Source organism: Erpetoichthys calabaricus, chromosome 1 (genome assembly GCF_900747795.2).
Source record: "Erpetoichthys calabaricus chromosome 1, fErpCal1.3, whole genome shotgun sequence".
In the NCBI taxonomy this organism is placed as follows: domain Eukaryota; kingdom Metazoa; phylum Chordata; class Cladistia; order Polypteriformes; family Polypteridae; genus Erpetoichthys; species Erpetoichthys calabaricus.
The window spans coordinates 131,559,253-131,585,397 of NC_041394.2; the positions used below are offsets into that span (position 1 = coordinate 131,559,253).

Consider the following 26,145-nt stretch of genomic DNA (forward strand, 5'->3'; position numbering starts at 1 on the left):
TGTATAATTGAATCAATAAAAGTTTAAATCAATTGTTATAACAAGCCTGGATGTTATGAAATAGGAACAAAATGTTCATTTTTAGTTACAGAATTTGATTAAAGTAGGTTTTGAAGGAATATGCTTGTGAATAGTCAATGACATAAGTCAAATTGCAACATGAAGACAAAATCAAAACAAAGGAAGCTGTGTGCATAAAAGAAAAAAATGTTTCAACCTGTAATTCAGTTAGATAAAGCTTTGACTCTGTTATGGTAGCTAATTTTGTGCACCATTAGGCAGCCTGTCTACAATTTTGTTGTGTTAATAAAGTGTTTTCCTTGTTGAATCTTTGCACTTCTTCCTAGCAGTCATTGCCATGATATACTAGTGGTAATGTCTCCTTTTTTTCTGTTCAAACAGAAAGTGAACTCAGAACTGAACTGAGTTTTAATATTAAAATGTAAGACTCAAACATATTATTGCTTTAATTATTATTTTATGGTACTGTTTTTGGTTTAATTATTATTTTTTTATATTATTATTTTTTTTTTTTTTGCTTCAGTGACTAAGCACTTAGGTGAAGTGTCAACCTTCACATTTCATATGTTGCTAAGACCAAGGCCCAACGTGACTTCCTTTGTCCCCCATTGTCATTTGCCAATCACTGTATTAGGTACTTGCTCTGTTAATGTGGTTAATTTGTGTAGATGCCTTGTGGTTTTCATAATGACTAGTTCACCTCTACATATCAGTTTGGTTAGATGCTTTATGATTTCTCATAATTCCTTCTATAGCTCTACTTCTCTTATTTTTTTCACAGTTCTTTGGCAACATGATTCACATTATTTCACACTTGGCAGTTGTTTTCAAGTTTATTGGTTGCTGTATATTAATATTTTTTCCCTTATCTCTGTACTGATAGTTTCCTATAACAATGGCCACATGCCAATTATATTTGCAAGGTTTTCTGTGTGGTTTGGTGTGTTGTTTTATTTTGAAAGATGCTAAACATTAAATCATTCATCTTTATTATAGCTAGGGAAGTTTGCCAGTGGAAATCAGTTCAGTTGACCTGCTATGATATACTGCTTACCAAGTGTCATTCCAATCTTTAAAACAGTTACCAGAAGAGTTGTTGCAGATAAACAGATATCAGTAATGGGAATTAGACACGGTTAGACTTGGTTAGAACAAGTTGAAAAATGAGGGAAAATCATTTTAATAGACACAGTAAAACTAATGCCAAGACCAATGTGGATTTGTCCAATTTAACATGAAGTATTATAACATGCGCCTGAGCTGGATACCATTTAATCAAAAAGATGACCTTGAAAGTACTTGTATGGTCTGTAACTGTGATTTTTATTTTAAAATGTACAAATGCTATGATATGTTTTTAGTAATAAAGCATAATAGTAATGCTTTAATCTGATATATTTTTTAAACACCATCTGGGCATTAGGGTGAAGTGTTCAGAAAATAAAATAAATTTCAGTTAGTCAATGCATTTTGGGATCCTTCATTTCATTCTTCAGGGCAGATTCATGCAGATTCTTTTAACACAATATATAATATTTATTCATATGGTTAACTATACAATTACTTTTACATAGGTTCATGTAGAAACAGGTACTGAGTAAATATTTATAGTGGTTTTAACCTTTAAAAAGGAATTAAGTGTTCACACAGTATGAGTTATTATATGTTATAGAGTTTGAATTATGAGTATTTGTATTGTCTAATGATGACAAGCTGTAATCATATTTGATTTTTATGATCTTCTGCTTCTCTGTGTCTGCAGTTCTTATATTTCAGTGGCACATAATGAATTCAATACTACATTCATAAGTGCAACTGCTGTTCTTCATGTGTTTAGAAAATTGCCCTACAGCAGGTTTTGTTTTATAATTAGTCAGGTAGTAATATTGCTAAAATGCCCTGGAATATCATACATGTCCAAGGATACCGGTAAAAACTAATGAGAAATGCATTTAAGCCTGAGGTCAGGAAAACCTTCTTTACACAACAGGTCATGGGAGTCCAGAGCAATGTAGTTAAACTGGAAACCTTGATAACTTTTAATAATATATTGGGACAACTTAGTATTAGCTAAACAGATGAGCATAGCAGACTGAATGGTGTCCTCTTGTTTGTCAATCTTCAGCAGTGAATCTTCAGTGAATTTTCCCTTGGGATTAATAAAGTATCTATCTATCTATCTATCTATCTATCTATCTATCTATCTATCTATCTATCTATCTATCTATCTATCTATCTATCTATCTATCTATCTATCTATCTATCTATCTATCTATCTATCTATCTATCTATCTATCTATCTATCTATCTATCTATCTAAACTGACAGTTGTTAGCGTCCCAGTGAATATGTGATGCATCAAGCACTGTGTATGTCACAAAATATGCAACCTTAAAATTCTTAAAATTAAAATCCATCCATCCATCCATTTTCCAACCTGCTATATCCTAACTACAGGGTCACGGGGGTCTGCTGAAGCCAATCCCACCCAAAACAGGGCACAAGGCAGGAAGCAATCCCGGGCAGGGAGCCAACCCACCACAGTAAACCTTAAAATGCAAAACTTAAAATTAAAGTTAAAGTACCTGCGTTCTTCTTGTTTCCAAAAATTCTACAGCTTCTCCTTTCTTATTAGGTTCAGGTAATGAGTGTGAATTCTGGACACTTATGTATACAAATAATTCCACACTTTAAGTGTTTTCATTTTAAAAGTTTTAGTAAAAATTCAAAGCAAAACATTTTACACAAAAATATAGAAAGAAATTCATAGTACAAAACAGAAGTTTCTTATACAGTATGTTTCCTTTCAAGGCTTATATATCTTGTTCATTTTTCTTTAAAATTCCCTTACAAGTTCTCTGTATAACATACAGTCATGTGTTCATACGTCAAACATACAGACGTGGAAAGTCTAAAATGAGGCACATTACCTGCATTGTGAGGGAGCGACAGTTGAGGCATTACAGCCACGTGGTGCGATTCCCAAAGGGTGATATTGCTCTCAGGATCCTCTTTGTTGACCTCTTGGGCACAGCCATCAGCAGTGTTTGTTTGCAGAGAGAGTGTGGACTGCGTCAAGAGGTTTACTTACCTCAGAAGCAACATTCATGTCTCTGGTCACTCTTCATATGAAGTCAGTAGATAGAGTGGGAGATCATGAGGGGTTTTGAGGTCACTGTAAAGGGCTGTGTGGCTCTTCCAATATCTCTGCAAAAGGACAAAGGTCCAAGTCTTTAGAGTTCTGGTGCTTCCTGTTTTGCTATATGGTTGTGAGACATGGATGCTGTCCAGTGACCTGAGATGAAGACTTTGGTACTGTCTCTTCGGAGAATCCTTGGGTTCTGCTGGCTTGACTTTGTGTTGACTGAGCAGTTGCTCATGGAGTGCCGAATGAGGCACATTTCCTGCATTGTGAGGGAGCGTCAGTTACAACACTACAGTCATGTGGCACAATTTCTTGAGGGTGATCCAGCTTGCAGGATCCTCATTGCTGAGGACCCAAGCGACTGGATCGGGTGAAGGGTCAGATAGATGGTCATATCTGGAGGGTGGGACTGGACTCAAACACACCGGGAGAACAGTAAAACCCAGATAGCAAAACCCATGGATGAAGAAAAGTAACAATGAAGGTCAGAGGACATCTATTTCTGGATAAATTGCACAATGATTTACCATTCATCAAAATAGTTGGACTAAATGATCCAATAGTTGTCATCTATGAAAGTTCAAGATTAGCGAAACTGGAAAGAGATTTACAGAGAGAAAGGCAAATTTCAGTGAGTACTGAGTTGTCAGCACTCATGCCCAGAGAGAACAACCTTTGCTGGGATTGAAAAGGAGAAAAGAAATCTGATAGAAGATAGATTTGAGGTTGAAAGTGGATGTTAATAGAGAGGGTAGCCGAGAGAAAATTGGAAGTGCACCAACAGCCAGATTGACATTCTCAGAATGTGTATTGCTGCCTTAAAGAAGAGGTTAGAGAATTGGCAAAGTTAGAGAGAGGGTGGGGGGGCGGGGGGGGGGGGAAGAAAGAACAGAGAGACACTAAACAACAGATCTAAGTTGAACACAGAAGAAAAATGTAGAAGCAGAATTAGTGAATTTGATCCTTGGTGTTGGGAATTGTCATAGCCTCAAGAGTCAGAGTGCCTCAAGAAAATATGATACTTAAGGCTGGGTTGTGAAAGAAGGTATGAGAGTTCCTTGACAGAGAGGGGGCTGAGATTTTTAACCTACATTAGAAGATGAATATAAGCAGTTTATACATCCATTTCATTCATTACAATGTTAGTTTTTTTTCAAGAGATACAGTACTACTCTAATAGAGATTTCTTAATTCATGATCTGTTCTCTTTCAATCCGTGACCAACAATTCCTTAATCCCCACATTCTAAACATATTACTTATATCAAACACATTTCTTATGAAAGAGATTTGTGAAAAAGTAAACACATCTATGTCTCTGTTTTCTAATTTGTACGATAAAGGTTTTCTGATAAAAATACTGAAGTGTTCCAAAGGTGACAAACTAAAGCAGATGTGTAATTTCATGCTAGGCACCGGGACACTGTAATTCCATCGGATCCACTGGTCCAGGAGCTCAGTGCTACCTTGAGGGAATGGGCACAGATCTGGCTCAAGCTTTATGTGGTAAGTACCATCTGCCAAGAAAGACATTGTTATTTTTGTCTTATGGAATAAACAGATTAGTAGAAAATCAATTATATTATCATGTGAAGTTAAAAGAAATAGAATATCAAAAAGAAGCATGAGAGCCTGTTTGCACCACAAATGTTGTAAAGAAAAAGTTGAAAAAATAAGGTTGACTATGGTATTATTTTGAAACTTTTGCAGTTTAAAGAATCTATAGCACGGGTTTTCAAATCAGCTTTGTTATTTGGATATTTTCAACATTAATATCTTGCAATTTAAGAATGTGTTTTTATATATCACCAGGAGCATAAAAGAAAACAAAGGGAATTTACAATATATGTAAATATATTTGAGATTTGAATTTAATGTTATGTGTGAAATTTACATGTCCGCACTGTGTCTGTACAGATAAACTAGAGCATCCTAAGAACATTCTCCCAAATCCCTAAGATGTAAATGATATGATTATCTGTGATTTTGAAATTGTCTTTGAATGAGTGAGCATAACTTTATTCTTCAGTGGACTAGTGCCCCATCCAAGGTGGGATCCTGCCTTGCACTTGTTGCTACTGGAATTGGCCTTAGCCCTTGTGAGCTTGAAGTGGTCTAAGTGAGTATGAAAATAAATTCAACACGTAGAAGGCTGGAACAGTGCCAGTCCATTGTGAATACATTCACAGAGGGCGAGTCATAAGGTAAATTGTTGTGTGTGCCTATGTGAGTGTGGGAGAAAAATTGAAGTACCCAGAGAAAAACTCATACAGAAAACATGCAAACTCCACACAGACAGCAGTTAGGCATGGGATTTGAAGCCTGCGTGTTGGGTACTCTAATCAAAGCGGTACTATGCTACTCAATCAGTTCATGTTAAATCAACTTCTCATTGTGACAACTGCAGTTATTTATCTATATGGCTAGTGCAGCAGTATATTCTCAAATGCCTATCTAATTATGATCTGTTTCAACAGCTTATTCCTGTGTTTGGACCACAGCTAAGGTATCAGAAAAAAGTCCTCAGCAAGTCTGTACCCAATAAATTGTGTTTTCTTGAATTTTGACTTTTTTATTTTTGCACGTTATTGGAGGAGAACATGACTAAATGTTACATTGTGGCTATACGCTCTTTGTTCCTCTTAGTCATTTACATGAAAGTCTTGCTTTGGCTGTGACAAATAACATCTGCTGGAGTTTAGCTGCTGGCATTACATTCTACATGCTCAGATTTTCCTTTAACTTTGAAATGCAACTCTCCTTTGATTCGTCATCTTAGACATCTCTTTTACCGTCAAGTCAGCCACCTATAGGATTTCACTTAGAGTCAAGTATGACAAGTGGGACACAGTCCCAGGTGAGAGAGATCTGCATAGCACATTTTAAGAGAACCTTAGGTCAAATTGCTGTGAAAATAAAATTAAACCTCTGGTTCATGTTTTAACCATGGTTTTAAAGAATGTACAATGATCAACTGTGCCAAACACAGCTTGGTGCCATGGTCGTTAGACATTAGTTCTTAATGACGGTAAAAATATTAAAAAAATAGATGTGTTTAAAATTAAAATTTAATTTTTTTTTTTTAATTTCAAGTAAAATTCTTTTTACTCTACCCCACTTTTCCTGTTTAAAGTTTCTGGGGTGCTACATGACATTGTGGTATAATCAGACACAAGTCAGGAACCAAGACGTCAGGCTATTTTAGGGCGCACTGAGACAATTCGGTTACGGTATGCACATGTCTTAGGGACTGGGACAAACAGGCATAACTGAAGAAAAAAACTTGGGAAGAATTTGTAATCCTATCTCAGCAATAACTGAGGACTAAGAATTGAATGCAAATGATTTAGTAGTTTATAATGAAATTTAAAAATTGCCTCAATTAGTTTTGATGAATTCTGAAAATGTTTTTTCTTTAGTTAAATATTGTCCAGTGTGCTACAAGGGAAAATGTATTGACATCAAGTGTAATACTGATATAATATCCCTTTCACCTTTAATTTTGTATGTTTTTTTTTTAATAACTTAAGAACAAATATTCATTATTGCCATGCATCTGCTTTCTATTTTCTCACTTAGCTTGTTCAGTTCAGCCTGGATCGTCAAAATATCCCTGTAACTGTGGTAAAATAATTACATGGTAACTTTGGCTCCTTATTCACTTTTCAAATAAAATTAAATGTATGTTTCTTTGGCTTCCCCACAGTTTGAACTGGCACCAGTTTCAGGCTCACTTTACATGTAAAATTTGTAGGAATAGCACCCAACATATCGACATTAATTTAGATGAAACATTTACGGCTTTTTCATCACTTTCTGTATGTGGGAGTTGGGTTGTGTTGGTAGGCTGTTTTATACTATATGAATAAATAACAAAATAATGGTTGACAGTTATATTAGCATTGTCAGTGGGAGAGGAGTGTAAAATACTGTTTTTTTCATGTAAACAGTTTTATATGTGATTTTATGTAGAAACAGTGAAATTTTATATTTAAACCAAACAGTGCAAATTCTTATTTAAACAGTCAAAGAGCATTTCACTACCAACAGTAACCCATAGAAAATTCTGAAGTATAAGGTATTTTTTCCATTTAAGCAACAGTGTGACTTTTTTATTTAAACAGTGAGTACAAATTTATATTTAAACTAACTCTTTGCTTCAACTGGAATCCTATAACTAATAAATAACAAAATGATTCATAGTTTAAGTGCTTATAAAAATTAATCATAATTAAAAGTACAATAAGACATATTAAAAAGCTAAGGTGTGTGATGGAGGTTCTGTGCCAGGAAGCGTATTTACTTGATCTGGTTTTAATGTGGATCTCTTTGGGGTGGCAATATTCCCAGTGAGGCTGAACATGGTGTCAAAGTGAGTATGGGTGGCTCATGTATTTTTTTACTAATTTTGACAGCTCAAGAAATCTATTTTTGTTTTCCTTCCAACAATGAGGATGCTTCTCTGTTGTATCCTCCTCCTGTAAATACTGTGTTTCATAAGTTTGTTGCTTAGTCTTAGTCTGATGCACTGTTTGTTCTCAGAGTGCACCAACAAACTTCTTTTTGGGGAGAGAATGAATTGTCAGAGTAAATGTGGCTATTGTACCTTCCTCATCTTTGTTTAGTTTAAGACATTTAGATAGTGTGAAGGCTAGGTGGCACTGCAGAGCCCCAAACATGAACACACAATCACAGTCCTGGCTTCAATTAAAATAAAAAAACTTTTGTACACACAATTCACAGGTGGTCTCTTCTTGTCTCTCTCTCTCTCTCTCTATCTCTCTCCACACTGCTACTCCTCCAAGTCAAGTGTTACCTTTCTTCACTCCCACCTCCAACCAGCCTGAATAAATCAGTATGGTCTCTTTTATGGTGGACCCGGGAGGATTTCCAGTGCCAAGGCTTCGCCTGTTGGAAACACTTCCAGGTTATATGGAAGTCCCAAACAATAAGGAGTGTAACTCCATGCAGAACTCCCTTGTGGCACCCACATGGGTACCAATATCCATGATTGCTGCCATCTAGCATGTGGAGGGAGACAATAATATAAATATATTGGTCTCCCTCGTCCTTCCAGAGTAGTTCCTTACAATAGATAGACTTTACACCAAAAGCAGCGTTGATGAGCTGGTTAATAGTCTACCAACACAAGTGTATTACAGACATTTTATTTAACTGTTTTTGCATGCTTTGATTAAAGTGTACCTGTATTCAGAAATGGTTTCCAATCAAAGAGTCATTTCTGTTTGGTTAGAGTTTGATTTCTTACAACCCTGTTCATGTGAGTACAAACAAAAGGCTGGATGAACAACTTTAAGCCATTGTGTTATTCTTTCATCATCTACCACATTTCATATTTTCACAGTTAACAGGCTGCTCATATTTAACACTGGGTTTATGGTTGCTAAGCCTTATTCCATTGTTGAAGGTTTTTTTTTTTTTTTTTTTTTTACAAACACCACTTGAACCACCTTGTTTCTGCAGAGCACCTATGTTGTGCATAATGTGTAATTTTCATTTTTTGGTAATTTTGTGTTGCTGTAGTTCAGTATAGAGACACTTGTAGGATATTGTGACCAGTCTTATTCTCTTGTCTTGGCAGAACAACCAGACAACACTCTTTCGACACTTACAGCAGATGACCTACAGCCTTATTGAATACCGGTCACAAATTGTGTCAGGAACACTGCCTAAAGATGACCTCGTAGAGCTCAAGAAGAAGGTCACAGCTAAGATTGATTATGGCAACAGGTACTGCTTAAGTCCTTATATTGTAGCCTGGGACTGTACTCTGGCTGCGAAAACCGTGATTAAAAATGTTAGTCCCGAGTGTCACTCGGGCAACTGTACAGATGTGTCTTGAATAAGCATTAGAACCGAGAATCACTCAGGCTGTAAAAATGCTGTCAGTGCTGCCATTCTTTGGAGAAATTATGTCTGAGTGCAGGTTTTCACTAATTATGAAATATCTTTACTTTACCAATAATGAAAACTTTGATAAGAATACCCATCTAGCATCCAAACTGAAAAAAAATTGAGAGATATACCAGGCCATTGTAGGAAACATTCGAAGCTTTTACATTCCTGATGTCAGCATCAATGAAAGTCTCATGGCTTATAAGGGATACAGTATATCATGTCAAAAAGAGCAAGATTTGGCATAAAGTTTTATGAGCTTTGTGAATCTTAAATGGGATACATTTGGAGTTCAGTTCTGTACACAGAGATAGTGAAAAAGTTTGATCTGAAATACAATCAGTATGGCGTTACTACGTCATCGGTGCTGACTTTGATAGATGCTCTGCTGATCAAGGTTACTGTGTAACCATCAACAGTTTCCATACTTTGCCAGAGCTATTTGACATCTTGCTGCAAAGAAAGAATGATGCATATGGAACAGTGTGTCCCAGACTTTGTGGCATCCCTGAAGACTCTGGCAGAGCTAAATTACAGCGAGGTCCACTAGTGGCTTGGCAAAAAGGTAAAGTTCTTGCACTGATATGAAAGGACAAGAAAGATGCTTCTCTTCTTAGCACTGTACATAATGTAGCTACAGTCACCGTACAGGTAAAAGGCAACAAACAGGTTATGAAACCTTCTGCTGCGGTCGATTACAATAGCACGATGGGTGATGTAGATCATGCAGATCAACAATTTACTTTCTATCCCATTATGCAGATGCAGCAAAAGAAATATTACAAAAAGATATTTGTCATCTGGTGGAACAGTGCATTTGTAATGCATTCGTCTTATACAAACAAGAAGCTGTATCTAATGCAAACTTTATGCGGCAGCTTGTAGAACAAGTCATTGCTGCATGTCCACCGTCCACGCTACCGCTAAAGAGACGTGATCAACCCAGCACATCATGGATCAGTCCAGAGAGTCTAATTGGTAGTCATTTTATTGATTATATACCTCCAACAGAAAAAATAAACCTGTGCAGTGTGCTGTTCAAAAACTGATAAATCTGGAAAGAAAATCCAAAAAGAAACACGCTATTATTGTCCCGATTGTGACATTGGATTGTGTCTTTCACTGTGCTTTAAGGATTACCACACAAAAGACTGATTTTGAGATTATATACTGTTTTGGCATCATTAGTAGTATTATTATTACTGTTATTATTATTATTGTTCATTTCATATTATTTTTATTCATCATTACTATTATTATTTGTATCATTATTATACTTTTGTGATTTAATAAAAATGTAATTTTTCATGTCAAAAAAATACAACACTTTTTACATGTTTTTTTGGAATAAAATGCAATGTTAAGGAGGTTAACATTCCATTGTTTCCAGAGTTCCTTTCAAAGATAATATTGCATTAAAAAGGCTACTCTTTCTGCTTCACATTACATATGATACTAATTGGAAATTTCTATGGTGTAGGATACTAGGACTGGACTTGGTTGTACGAGATGAAAATGGAAACACCTTGGATGCTGAGTCAACCAGCACGATACGACTTTTCCGTGCTCATGAGCTGGGTTCTCATGAAATTGAAGAACGTATCCGGGAGGAAAAGGTTAGCTTGACACTTCAGCTGGAATGTCAAGATCAAATTGTTCAACTTTCTTTTTTGGTCATGGGCAGGATTTTCTTACATATGGTCATGTCACACATTTTAACTGAGACTGATTTGTAAGCCTAACATTTTCAGATGATGTGTCATGAGCATATAGCAAGCTTTGATTGACTATAGGCTGTGCTAGACTTAGCAAGTGTGGGTGTGTTAACTAAGGGTCTCTCCAGGTATTAGTCTATTGTTGCTTGTCAACAGGGTTTAATTTTAATGTATTATGATCTTGCTTGAATGAACAAGTGGCTTAGGCAACTGGTAAAATAGAGCACCTAATTCGAGTAGACAAACTCTTAATTAAAGAACAGGAATAAGGTTAAAACACAGAAAAGTTAGGCAGGAGTTGAAAAGGGATGAGTCTAATTTCACCTGCATTCTGTTCCAGGTAGTCAATGACCTGGAACACCCTGTAGAGTTTAATGTTTACATCATGTTTACTTTCATCGGCGTGCCATATAAATCCTTTTTGTTGAGCTCCAACCCCTAGTTTCAACCCTTCTCTATTGGAATATTAATAATTGGCACTTAATTTGTAATAGTAGTTCAAAATTAAGTATTATCAGACTAGAACATATTCCAGATTCTTCTACTAAAGTGATGAGTTTGTCCAAAAGCAAATAATGCACCCACACCCAGGCTGGGTTAAAATAATCTTGACTCTAGTACATTATTTTCCATGAATCTGTTCTACTGCTACCTGTCACCATTGTATGCCTCATATCAAACTGACACATACCTGAGATCATGGTATCATGCGTACACAACACTGTATTAAGTATTGGAATTATCCAACATTAGATCTCATGTGCAGTGGGAGCTACACTCTCAGATGTTTCATCCTGGTTGAGAGGGTAGTTAGTATTAGGTACACCAAATGATTATCAGATCATCAATAGTTTAATCTTGACAATCTTCTCTTAAAGCAGTCAGGTTTATAATAGCAACATTTAATTCCATAGCACATTTTCATACAAAGGATGTAGTTCAAAATGCTTTACAACATATTAAGGAAGTAGTTACATGCAAAGAAAAACAAATTAAATTTAGATAAGAATAATAATAAATAGGGCAGCACGGCGGCGCAGTGGTAGCGCTGCTGCCTCACAGTTAGGAGACCCGGGTTCGCTTCCTGGGTCCTCCCTGCGTGGAGTTTGATTGTTCTCCCCGTGTCTGCGTAGGTTTCCTCCGGGTGCTCCGGTTTCCTCCCACAGTCCAAAGACATGCTGGTTAGGTGGATTGGCAATTCTACATTGGCCCTGGTGTGTGGGTGTGTTTGTGTGTGTCCTGTGGTGGGTTGGCACCCTGCCCGGGATTGGTTCCTGCCTTGTGCCCTGTGTTGGCTGGGATTGGCTTCAGCAGACCCCTGTGACTCTGTGTTCAGATTCAGCGGGTTGGAAAATGGATGGATGGATAATAATAAATAGTATACAAAAAATAAATAATGTAAACTTACATAAAAAAGATACATAATTAAGTAAAACATAGTACAGTCCGGCGGCACGGTGGCGCAGTGGGTAGCGCTGCTGCCTCGCAGTTGGGAGATCTGGGGACCTGGGTTCACTTCCCGGGCCCTCCCTGCGTGGAGTTTGCATGTTCTCCCCGTGTCTGCGTGGGTTTCCTCCGGGTGCTCCGGTTTCCTCCCACAGTCCAAAGACATGCAGGTTAGGTGGATTGGCGATTCTAAATTGGCCCTAGTGTGTGCTTGGTGTGTGGGTGTGTCCTGCGGTGGGTTGGCACCCTGCCCGGGATTGGTTCCTGCCTTGTGCCCTGTGTTGGCTGGGATTGGCTCCAGCAGACCCCCGTGACCCTGTGTTTGGATTCAGCGGGTTGGAAAATGGATGGATGGATAGTACAGTCCCTAAAATATATATATTTTTTTTTAGTTTCTAAATGGTAGAATGATAATACTGTTAGATGGCCAGGATGGGCAGAAAAAAAAAACAAAATACACAGGGGTTCCATGGCCTAGAGGCCATCCAGCCCCGACTGGGCATTCTGCCTAACATAAATATACTTAAGTAGTACTCTTTAGCCCTTTTCTTAGAGGATTTGACGCAGTGTGTCCTGTGACAAGTTGGGCTATTTGCTTTCATTCAGACATCACAGGGGGCTGCACAGGACTTTGATCAGGTGGTGGTAGTGTAGAACGCCACCATGAAAGAACCAGAAATGAAAGCAAAGAAAAGCAAAGATTAATAATAATTGCTGTTTCACAGGAAATGATAAAGGTATTAAGAGAACAACTAAACTAAAGCTGTGAAAAAGCAAAATTAAAAAAGTGCTATTATGTTCTGCATCAAAACAAATGTGTGGTAGTGTTGAGAAGAAGTGTTACTGTGTATCATTTTGAAAAGGATTGACAGATACATGCCTAAAGACTACAGGTATGATGTTCATCTCTATGTAGTAAGAAATATATTCTAAAACTAGACAAAATTCAGGTCTATTGGTAGTCACGTCATGGGGTGCCAGTTTTTTTTTTTTTTTTTACAAATTCCTGTCTAATTCTTGCCAAGATACAACCCTATAGCACACCTAGAAGTGTTAAAATGCACCAAGGCACCAATGGAATCAATAAAGCCTTCTCACTGCTCTAAAGGTCAAAATTCAAAATTCTGCCCCCAGAAAAGAATGACATGTATATGACTTCAAAGGTTAGCCAAGAACAAAACCTTGCATTGCTGCACTACAATGCAGCTGAAGTGATTAGATATGTTTAAGAGCCCATAAATAAAACTGAAGAACTTTATAATAATGTCCTCTGGACAGATGTTTTAATATGGAGGTGTCTGAACATAATTCAAAATATCATGTTTGTTGAAAGCCAAGCATTATAGTTGATCAGCTTACCCTCTTAGCAGTGATTAAAAGCAGTGGTGGTTAAGTGGTGTTTTATGTCAGCTTGGCCTGCGCTGGACCCACATTAATTCTAACATAAGTTTTACAATTTGAGCACTTTAGAGACCATCTATACAACAGCAAAAGCTGGACTGAAAGTGAAATATGTAGCCCAAAAGTGATCCAGTACTTGAATGCTTATCATAGATCAACAACAGAATGGGCAAAGAAGACAAAAAAATTGAAAGAGCCAAGTCACGGTCCAAATTTACAATGCATACTTTGGCCAGAATTCACATGTGAGAGCAGGCTGTACAGTACTCTTTAACAATATTTAATTAAGGATTGTGATGCTAAAGAGGTGCTTTCAGTAGCTGGGCCAAGTTAAGACAAATCTTGTACAGACGTATTGAGTTTACACTCTGTCATGACCTGGTGGATAGACACGAGGGTTTAACTGTATTAATCTAACTCGATATCTACTTACTAACTTTCAAAGTCTCTTTTCTCCCTAGTCTCGACTTCACAACATTGAGCTGAATCGGCAGTCTCTCTTTAGCACTGTGCATACATATAGTCTCTATCTGAACCTCAAAAATTTTGTGTGCAACATTGGGGAAGATGCTGAACTCCTGATGTCCCTGTATGACCCTGACCAGTCTGACTTCATCAGGTCAGGAACAGTCCAGATTGGTTTCTGTTTGTTTAACATTTTTTTCAGGAATATAGTCATAAGTCTTAACTGATTACTTGGGCTGGACGACTTCCAAGTACTATTTGACAAAGGCAGAAGTTCTGAATATTAAAAGTGTAATAATAACAATAATATTATTTATCTATGATACAATGTCATTGTAAAAGTAGAACTGTTTAAGGCACAGTAGATTTGCTGAAACCTGTGTGTCCTAATCTCTGCCTACCCTAATTTAAAATGATGTTTCTTTTGCAGTGAAAATTACCTGGTGCGTTGGGGAAGCACTGGGATGCCAAAGGAAATAGAAAAACTCAACAACCTTCAAGCGATATTTACGGTAAAAAGAGATTCAAAATGATTAATTGTTGCTTTACTTTTTTTTAATATAAACCATTATATAAAAACCAGCATTTCTACCTCAGTACTATTGTCATATTAAAGAGATGGATCTTCACCTAAGGGTTCAGGGCTTATTGAACAATGAGGATTGGTGCTTGAAGTATGCAAACTTCCTAATTAAAGGTCACAGCCTGAAGTGCATGTCATTATGGAATGATAAAGATTCCCAGTGGGGAAATAGCCCCAAGGCGTAAAGGGGGTTTAGTCTTGAAGGGTGGGATGGTTAAATTGCTCAGTAGGAAGTACAGATTATCATTTCATACAAAGTAGAAGTATGGCAGCTTGTTTGAATGATTAAAAATGGGTAGATTAAATTAAATACAGTGCCAGTGCCTTGGGGTTGAATTGTGCGCTAGGTAATTGTGGAATTTTCATATTCTCATTGTGTTGTGTTTACCTCCAGGTTCGCCAGTTTTTCTCCTACATTCCCCAAAGAAGTGCTTGTTAGTTTAATTGGTAATTCCAAATTATCCATTAGCATTAACGAACCCTTTAATGGAATGACTCCTTGTCCATGACTGTTTTTTGCCTCGTACTAAGTGCTTCTGGGAATGCATGTGGGCACTCATTACCCTGAAATTTGAGATGAATCAGATTTAAGACTTTAATGTTATGTTACTGTATATGCTATAGTCATTCATGCTACACATAACACAACCTTGATTGTTTTCTGTTTTGCTTTTTCAATTAGGTATTTTCAATGTACATTTTTGGAAAGGAAATAACTGAATTTATTAGAATGAAAATGAATCAACTAAAAGACAGCATCATACCCAAAACAGTTGTTTTCTTGTTATACTTTTTCACCAGATCCACTACTGAACCGTTCTTTGCTTGTACCTTCTGTAACCTGAATATGTTACTATGATGTTTATCGAGTGCTGTGCATTATTTACTCTTTCAATTAATTAATTTCTCTCTCTCTCATTTTCTGTGTTTAGGACTTAGGCAGCAGTGACCTCATTCGGCCCCGTGTCTTTTTAGTATGTCAGATCATTCGTGTGGGCTGTATGGAGTTAAAGGAGGGGAAAAAGCATACTGGAGGACTGCGGAGGCCATTTGGAGTGGCGGGTAGGTTCTTTGTGAACGTTTTTATTAAAGGATACACCATCCTTAAGGTTTTTTTCATTGCTGTGTATAGAATTTGTATGTTTTTCAGGGTACCGAGGCTTCCCTTGACATAACACAAAGAGTTGTGTTTTATGCCGATTGTCAACTTTAAACTGGCAGTGATGCACTGGAACCTATCTTGCATCTCAAGTTCCCATGATTGGATTAATCACATATTTCCACTGTCATTCCTACTACGCATCACAAATTTCTTTTTTATTAAATATACACATATGATCAGCCAGTAACCATTCAGATTTAAATTAACTACCATTGATAAAGCTAGTTGTCTTGAGCTTTCCTTACTGTCTCCTGATTTAATCTGTGAATATTTCAGAATTCAAGAAGCACAGTCATCTTCACATGTTAGTTACAGATTAATGTGTGGCTCACTTTACTATGCAGAACATTTTTTTTTCTCTAAATGACTGTTTGTGGTTGCTTTCTTCCTCTTCACTTTCATTATTATTGTGTGTGCTTCTCTCAAATATACAATGGGTGACTGAAAAGTTTTAAACTTGATCTATTAAGAGTGAACATACGTTTAATAATTTATTTCTCAGTTTAAGAATGTTTTCTATACTTGGGCTATTTTTTTTCCTGAATTTTGTACTCTTGGGAGTTTGTTATTTTTCTTTAATTTCTTAGCTACATTACATAATGTATTTGCTTGTTATTTATTTATTTATTTGTGATCAATTTTTTATTGATAAAATAAAAAAGGAATATGGTAAAAGAAAATAAAAAATGATAACCGATTTTTAGACTATAAAAACAAAAAACAAAACACCCACCCCACCCCACCTGAGATGGCTATTTAAACAGAAACACAATAAGAGTGAAGCTTGTTATTTATTATTTTTATTGTGATGCCGTCTTGGTTTCTAATGGCTGCTGTTATTAAGTGATTGGGTTGCTAGGACATGCTGACGCAACACAGTAGAGGTGGCCCAGTCATGACATTATCATTCGCGATGGTATTTATACCCCCTCTTCGCGAAGTATGATTGTCTTACTTTTGAAAACAAAACTTGAACAAATGTAGTGTTTAAAGTTTTTTATTTTTGTTTTCATGTTTTCTTAGATTTTGACTTTCTGTTTGTGGAATTTTTGTCATTCTGTTTCCATTTCTATCCTCCTTTCCCTCTGTTTGTGTGACACAAAGTCAGACCGTAAATGTGGGATACTGCTTAAGGAACAAGTGTGTGAGCTTGATGCTATTATTACTCACAAGCTTGATATTACTGAACTAGTGGGTTCTGAAGATTAAAAGAGACGAAAGACCTTTCAATGTCCAGTCCCTCTGAACATAAGTTTGTAGGTACAGCTGAACATCATCGACGTCTTACTGAAAGGTGTTGCCTTTACTGTGGTGAATTTGGGCACTATCGTAATTACTGCACAAAGTTATTGAAAAGGAGTCAGTCAGTCTTCCTTAAGTATGGGTATTGTTACAATGAATAAGTCTACTGACTGGGAACACTTTGTATTTGTACCAGTTAAGCTGGAAAACTGTCTGACAAAAAGCATTACTTGATTCAGGTGCCTCAGAAAAGTTTGTTAGCTCCCAGATAGTTACAGAATTAAAATTAACTCCTCTTCCATTTAAAGTAAAGCCTAACATTATGTGAGGGTATGGTAATCAATTGGGGATCGTATTATTGAACATGTTTGTCCTCCACTTACACTACAAGTGGCTGCCTTGCATAATGAAGCAATTATTTTTTAATTATTCCCAGTACTATTCCCTAACTCATGGGTTATCCCTGTCTAGAAAAGTGTAATCATGTTATTGACTGGAAGTTTAGGGAAATCAAAAAGTGGGGTTCTTTTGATCATAAAAATTGTCTGAGGACAGTCCTTACATCAGTGGTTCATTGTATTTTTGTTCAGATGCTTCTTTCACAATATGAGGATTTTCAGGATGTTTTGTTATCGATAAACATAAGGCCAGCTAGTTGCCTACACATAGAGTTTAAGATTTCTGTATTGAACATTTTTACCCAAAGGGAGAGTTTATGCCAGGTCTTGCCCTGAATGTTTAACAATGGATAAGTATATTAAAGAGAATCTAAAAATTGGGTCTATTATCCCTGTGTGGCCTAGTCTGATGAAACCGAAATTTGCTCCTCTTCCAGTGATGAGAAAAGAAATATTGAATAGGAAGTCAACATAATCTTAGATTCAAGATTATGAAACTCTCAGTTATATTATTTAGTGGATTTTGTGGCCTATGGTTATGAGGAAAGATATTGGGTTTGCCTAATTGATAATTGATCATGTCTACCAATTTCTAACACATCCCTTGAATCTGTGTTGGCTGCACCTTGGGAGGTGGGGGGCTTCTGTCATAAGTGAACATACTTTTAATAATTTCTCATTTTAAGATTTTTTCTCATGGAAGGATTATTTTATTCTTGCATGTCATATTCTTAATGTATGCGTTATTTTAATTTCATTTTCGCGGCTACATTGAGTGTATAATTTATTTGTTTGTTGTTTATTATTTTTTCTGTGATGTCATCTTGGTTTCTGACAGCAGCTATTTTGTGATCAGGTTGCTAAGATGTGAGTATGGGCTGTTAGGGCCACACACTGGAGGTTGTCCCATCATGACATCATCATTTACAATTGTATTTAAACCTCCTCTTCAGGAAGTGCAATTATCCGACTTTTGAAAACAATACTACAATTAATTTGTCTAGCTTTAAAAGCTTCCTTGGGTTTTGTTCTTGTGTGCCATTATATTTTGTCTTTCAGTTTGCGTTTTTGGGCTTCTGATTCTGATTGATATCCCAATTATGACTCCTTGCTGTGTTTTTCTACGTTCAGCTCAGTTGCTCTGTTCCTGATCCTTTCCTCCTTTCTCGCTGTGTCTGTGCTGTAAGCAGTACATTAAAAAAATAATACTGAAGTCAAAACATTTTTATATTTCAACATGAAAAATAATACACTTTTTAAAACATCCACAAAGCTTTTTAAAGCTATTTAAAAAAGCATTTTGTCATGCTTGTGCAACCACTCCTCTGTAGCTGACTTGACAACACTGGCTTAGTGTATACCATGGAGGCAACATTTAGGTAGTGAGCACACAGAGCCAGGACTGGCAAAGAAGGTTGGTATGACATCTCTTTGAATTCACAGAAACCGAGAGGAGCATTTGCAATCTGTGCAGTGTAACTTGAGACATTGTCCTGAAGCAGAATTGGGATAGTCTGCTGCAATTCTTGCGGCTTTTCCTAATACTCCAGTGAAAATACCAGAGAAAATCAGTTTATTACATGAACCAATACAGACTACACCCTTATCTAATAAAGTTGAATATATATACTGGAAATGGGAAATGTCATTTTATGTCAGTGTGTGATGTCTTAAAGATAATAACATTGTCTTTAAGTGTGCCTACCCCTTTAGGGTAATGCCCAGAGTGATGTGTGTTTTAACTTGATTGGTGAGTCTATGCAGGCTCCAGATTTGACAATATATGCATGTTTTAAGTAGGGAGAGAGAATAGTAAAAAGCACACCTGATATCCAGTCCATTAGAATGTGGTAAAGCGAGTAAGGGGTCCATGGCAGTCAATTTTCTTCTTAAAATAATAATGGCACTGCTCAGGTTTGATGGGTGTGGGTATGCACAGCAGCAAAGCCAAACAGCCCCAGGGTGTTGATGAGGAAATTGTCTAATCGCGCATTCATTTGCAGACGTGATTAGTTCAGTCAGTTTCCTCCTTAATGCTTTGCGGGTTATCTTCAAGGCCCCCACAGTAGTATAAAGGATCCTGGTTAGGTTAGAAAAGAGAAACAGAGGAACTAAAAAGAAATGGAGAAGGAAAGTATGCTAGCGATGGGCAACCCGGGCATCACAAAGAGTATTATGGTATTAACAAGCGCTTAGAAGGAGAAGAAACCAGAAGAGTCACCAGGCTTCCATTTTTTCTGTTGTTGTTTTGGTCATTGTGATGTATCTCCAGGTATACTGTAAATCATTTCAGATTTCTCCCAGTTTGAATTTATTACTAGATTCTCTTTGGAAATTAGGATGCAGTGATGCTCCATTTCAGGAATAATGTTCTGAACACCGAAATTATACCTTGTTCAGATTTAATCATTCTTGACCAAAGAATTCATCCATAACTAATCCTTTCTGTTTCTGCTGTCTCGTGCACTTCCACTCTTAGATTCCTCATTACCAATCTCTCCACAATGGCAACATGTTCTTTTGCCATGAATGTCAAAGGCCAGTTAGGCCTTGGGTCATCTTGAACTAGTGGCATATGAACTAGACTGTTTCTAGTACACCATGAGTAGACAAAAATTAATCTCGGAATGTTTTTTTTTTATCTAGTGTTGGCACAGTGCTTGAGTTTGTGTTTTTTGGCATCTGTGTTAATTTTTTTCTGAAACAAGAAACTGTGAAGAATGGTCTGCAGTGCAGTGCAGTTTTTAAATAAATAATCGCATCCCAAGAGTGTGTGGGCTCAGAATGGATGCGGTGTGTGCCACTCTGGAGTTATGATGCTTGGCTAATCGTGCACTCAAGTGCAAATTGGAATGGATCAGTCAGGTGCCTCATTCACACTTCGGAGTGGGCGGAGGGTCATATCTGCACTCGATCAGGCTGTACAGTATATAGGAGCCTGTACAGAAGAGCTGAAAGGGAAGAAATAGAAAAAGAACAGAATGAAAAGAAAGAAAGAAAGATAGAAAGAAAGAAGCAGGTTTGGAAGAGCCCATGCTACAGAGGAATGGAGGCAGGTGGTTGGGAGTGAGCCTTAGGGAGAGGAGCCTGGGGCTGAAGAAGGGGGGTGGGACTGGGGAGTGGGAGTGGCCCTTTATGCAGTGTCTTCTACAGAAACCAAAAGACTGGCATTGGGAGATGTGTTGTGTGGCTCGGTGTGGCACTCCAGGGATGCTGAAAGGCCGGCAATGGGGACCTGAGCCTGGTATTTAGGGTTGACTACACCTGTCGGAAGTATATCTCCTCTGGCTGCAGGACCCCATATGGGGTAAGCAGAGGAGACATCATGTTGAAGAAGGAAGCATTGAGGTTTATGTGTTTTAAGGAACAGCCTCCTGCCTATGATTTTAACCTTGATTTTATGGATTATGTATGGCTTATTTATTGGAGTTTTTAAACTCAACTTCAGCACTTGTTTCATGGATTATTTATTTATTGGTTTTAATCACTGCACTATTTTCAGTTTGTTTTGGATTAATTTTAATAAAAGCACTGACATTGTTTGCACAACCCCTTTGCATGTAAGTGTCCTCATTTGCCCGGCTCATCTCAAAACTATGTCTATTGACGGTTTAGGGTCGAGGAGGCTCCAGGAAGAGACAAAGGAGCGTGAAGGAAACCCAGACCAACACAGAAACATATAATATTATCCACAAATGTTAAAAAGTTGTAATTCATTTAATTTAATACACAAGAGCTAATCTTGGCCACTTACAAAATGAGCACCTTACTGTATCCCTTTCAGATTTGAGCTTAAAATGTTTTGATCACCCTGTAATGTTTTGAGTTATCCAGCTCAAATAACATCATGGACAGGAATTTTGGTGCACTTTAAGGGTCAATAATTTGATTTCACTTGAGTACTGCATCCATGTAAACCTTACTCAATTTTCACATTTCTTTACCTGGTCATGTGAATGATGGCCATGAAATGCACTTTTTATGATTCATATGTTTCATTTCACAACACCATAAAGTCTTGTCCTTGTCCAGGGGGAACAATTCATAATTTGTATTGTTTACATTATAAAATGCTTCCAGAGTGGACAAATTTAAAATAAAAATGATGTAATTTTTTTAGAGGCTAAAATTTCCAGTTTTCTCCATATGACTAAGACTGACTAATAAAGTATTGGGCAATGCTTTGATGAAATCATCCTAAATAATTTGCAAATGTCTTTTCCATAATATGGAAGTCATGAGCACAAAAGAACAATTACTCAGCGTTCTTGAGAATTAGTGTTCTGCCTAGTAGTTAACTGAAAAGATGTGCAGGCGTTTCTTATTAATCAATCTGCTAAGCTCTTGACTAAACCTAGATGTTGGATATACAGTAGCTTTAGCACATAGTACTGCTTTGTAGTGCTAAATGGGATAATAGTCAACCATTATCACAGTTTCCTCTGCTCTGTTAGTATTCAGCTTTCATCAAATCTGTGCGAATTACAATGTTCTTCATACTTTACACTTACAGAAGACAGGTACAGTATGTGCAGCTCATTGTCCTACAGTGCTTACCCTTCAGATCCAGATTCACCTTCTAACTTATTGCTAGTACACTTGCAGGCTATGCTCGGAGGCCTAATATTTTGTTGTGATTTTCTTTTTGTATTCTAATGAAGCAACTCAAAAAGATGATAGGTGATCCATGCCCCCACAAAGGGCATATTATAATAAGTACTGTTGTGATGTGCTCTACACAAAGTAATTGATATTATATACAGTATCTATCTGAGACTATTGTCAGGTTGGGGAGTATGCACTGGCACAACGCATTGCCGCACCCACCACATAACAAAACAGCTCAGGATCCGCCCAAGCAGACATATGGTTCAGTCCCACCCTCCGGAAATGACCATCTATCTGCTACAGCCAGGTGTTACGTGGTCGTATCCTTGGCTTGGTCCAGCAATGACGATCCTTTAAGCTGGACCACCCTCTGGGAATTGCACCACATTACCATAGTGCCGTAACTGACAATCCCTCTCAATGCACATAATGTGCCTCATTCCGGACTCCATGAGCAACCGCTCATTAGACACAAAGTCAAACCAAAGTACCCAAGGATTTTCCGGAGAGATACAGTACCAAAGGAGTCCAGGATTCATCTCAGGTCACTGGACAGCATCCATGTCTCGCAACCATATAGCAAAACAGGAAGCACCAGGACTCTAAAGACATGGACCTTTGTCCTTTTGCAGAGATATCGGAAGCACCACACACCCCTTTACAGTGACCTCATAATCCACCTATGCTCTCCTACTCTGTCTACTGACTTCATATGAAGAGTCACCAGAGACATGAATGTTGCTGCCAAGGTATGTAAACCTCTTGACACGGACCATGCTCTCTCTGCAAACAAACACTGCTGATGGCTGTGCCCAGGAGGTCATTGTAGATCTGGATCATGTTTTTTATCCAGGACACTTGCAAGCCCAGACACTCAGACTCCTCACTCAGTCTCTTGAGAGCCCCAATCAGAGCCTCCATTGACTCCGCAAAGATCACAACATTGTCGGCAAAGTCAAGATCAGTGAATCGTTTTTCTCCAATAGATGGCCTGCAGCCCCTAGATCCCACGACCCTGCCCAATACCCAGTCCATGCAAACATTGCACTAGTTTAGGAGCAAGAACCCTGACAAACACCAGAATCAACAGGGAAAAACGCTGAGTTTCTGCCTCTGCTCTGTATGACACTCTGCACAGCATGTGCTCACCTACCAGCGACTGAAGCAGTCTGGTTTTACGCTGAAGAAATCTACCATCAACCACATCCTGGAACTCAGGGTTCTCATTGAGTGCAAACACAAATATTGGCAGAGTTTCATTGCAGCCTTTGTTGATTTTTGTAAAGTGTTTGACTTAGTTGATTGAGCTACCCTGTGGGGCATCCTTAGACTTCGTGGGATCCCCCAAAGTTGCTGAATGTCATGGCCGGCCTGTACACTGGTACTGTATGACTACTGTAGTGTTTGAAATTAGTGGATATACCATAGATTCTTTGTTGCTATTACCTGGAACATGCAAAATCTCTTTATATCTATTTGTATTAATGGTTATTTTAGCTTTTTTACCATATCAATTAACTAGCAGTTTTGGTTAAATTTAATGTCAGTTGGAACTTCAATTTATTTTTTATTCTTTAATTCACAGTGATGGACATTACTGACATTGCCCACGGTAAGCTTGATGATGAAGAGAAGCAGCATTTTATCCCTTTTCAACAGTAAGTATCCTTCTACAGTACTCCCCCACCCATGTGGGTTATTCAAGGCACATGTCAGCCATTGAATATAAAAAAAAGATTAAGCCATTAAGAGTAGTCATCTTGTACTGCAGCTAATTTATTTGCTTTGTATAGAGAGCCTCCCCCTGATTTATAATGCACATCATTTTGATGATGACCAACCATATGGTTTAGGCTCCCTAATTTAATTACTCTGCTTTCTCTAAAACATCTGATGTATCAAGCTCATGACTTTCCATTCATCAAGATACAATCTTAGCAGTAAAATATTGCAGAACAATATCTCATTATTTTCTTATATAATACCCTACCGTGGCTGTCCATATGTCTGTCCAGTATTTTAATTCACTTGTAGCTCGCAAACCGTTTGACCTATTGACCTGAAATTTGGTACACATATACTATGTGACCTCTACTGTCCGCTTTTTGGGTGATTTTTATTCCTCTTTTTATTTTTATTTTATTTTATAGAATCAACTCTCGGCAGCAGCCAGCAGGGCAGCTGTGCGGCGCATGCGTACGGCTAAATCATTCTTGAGGCATATTGAAGACTTAAGTGCCAGCTTAAGTGAAAAATTAAGAAAAATGTACTAAGTAATTGCAACACAAAAACTGACTTAATCAGTTTTAATGCAAAAAAGATGCTGACGGAAGAAGAGAAGAAGAGGGCCGCTAGGGTGGAGAAAAGAAGATCTGCTCAGGAAGCAGCAAGCGCATCAACCTCTGAGCAAACGAATGCTAAACGTACAGAGAAACAGGATGAAAACTATAAGTCAAGTGTATTCACTGCACTTTATCATGTAGTTCACCATTACTGGAGTAAAATGAAACAGAAGAATCAGATCTTGTTGAAAATATTTTTTATCCTTCTTCATTTGTTCTGCTACATTAAGGGCATAAATGTACAGAAAAGATGCTAAATTGCTATCTTTGAAAAAGCAAATTAATTTTCCCAAAATCAAAATGTGTCTGAAGTTTTACAATGCTAATAACTGTCCAAGTTTTATAAAGGCAGCATTTAGTTTTTAAGTTGTCTTGTTCATAGTCTCACATCCTGACATGCAGACATTCTTGCTAAGTACTGTACAAATATTGTATTTAGTGGTGCCTTTCATTCAGTCCTCAGGGTCTCCCTTGGCTGCAGGCGTTTGCTCAAACCAGTTTCTCAGTGAATCAGTCATTGTTATCTGTAATTGATTTCATTGTTCAATTAGCTGACATGGTTTTTCCTTTTATTTTGCATTTAGAAAACTGCAGTAGTGTCAGATTTACACTTATAGGAAATTAAGACGTATTTGTATGCTTTCTGTATCTTTAAATACCTTCTTTGTTCTATTTTTTTATTCACTTTTCTTTAGAGTTTGCTTTCTTAGTTTGTTTCTGAATACTGACAATTAATGTTAAACAGAGAAGACACCAACACAAATGACTCTGAAAGGAGCAATAAATTCATTGTTACGCATACATGTGCTTATTAGGAAATAATTGTCTAAATAACTGGAACATATACAACATAATAAAACACAAAGTGTCTGTGTGTCCAATCCCTCAGAGTAATATGTTTGGTCAGTTTGGCTTTGCAGTGTTTGGTGAGTTTGACTTTGGTGACGCGAAGAAAGAGGAAGTGTGAGTGTGAGACACAAGAGGAGGAGTAAAAGCGCATGCTGAGGGAGTTGCCTTCAAAGATGGAAATTATTACACCAGACTGGGGGGAGAAAGGTGCCTTGAAAATAATCACAGAGTCTGAGACGCATGCTTTACGCTTAAGAAAGGAAGAGCCTGTGAAGAGAAGTTCAGATACATGTGAATATCAAGAAAAGGCACTAAAAATACATGATGGCAAGAGATAGGAAATATTTTTAAATTGTTCTATTACCTGTCTTTGACTGGTACTGTGGCTAGTTAAAAATTTTTTTTTAAAAATCAAAGGAAAAAGAATGAATTCTTATCCATCTAACACATATGAAGACGTGCTTCATTCAGTAAAAATATAGCATAATCAGTATGTAATTTCCAGAAGGTTGTAAAAAATGTAGACTCTGAGAAATTAAAAGGTAACACTTTAGTTTAGCTACTGAAAAAATACATTATGCATTATTGTTATGTAACAAGACCTTAACATACAATTCTTTGGGTGTTCATAACACATCGGTAAAGTGTTTATTCATTTCTGCTAGTACAGTATGTGACCTACTAACAGAATCTCACTTTGGAGTGGTTTAATTGAGACGTTTCTCTTGATATTACATAATTAGTATAAGACCTGTGAATCCTTCATAATAATAAAATAATTTTACCATTCTGTCAGTATGCCACACCGCATCAAGATGAATAACCTATCTGCTGATGTGTTATGAAGACCAAA

At 37.3% G+C, this 26,145-nt stretch overlaps 1 protein-coding gene across 1 annotated transcript in view; it reads left to right on the forward strand.

Annotated features, from left to right (window-relative positions):
• dock5 (dedicator of cytokinesis 5) overlaps positions 1-26,145 on the forward strand; it is a 268,797-nt gene that overhangs the window by 131,589 nt on the left and 111,063 nt on the right. Inside the window, exons 5-11 of the mRNA XM_028806298.2 lie at positions 4,578-4,671; positions 8,768-8,916; positions 10,562-10,697; positions 14,105-14,262; positions 14,539-14,620; positions 15,624-15,753; positions 23,687-23,759. Of these exons, the coding sequence (XP_028662131.1) occupies positions 4,578-4,671; positions 8,768-8,916; positions 10,562-10,697; positions 14,105-14,262; positions 14,539-14,620; positions 15,624-15,753; positions 23,687-23,759 (822 nt within the window). The remainder of the gene's footprint in view (positions 1-4,577; positions 4,672-8,767; positions 8,917-10,561; positions 10,698-14,104; positions 14,263-14,538; positions 14,621-15,623; positions 15,754-23,686; positions 23,760-26,145) is intronic.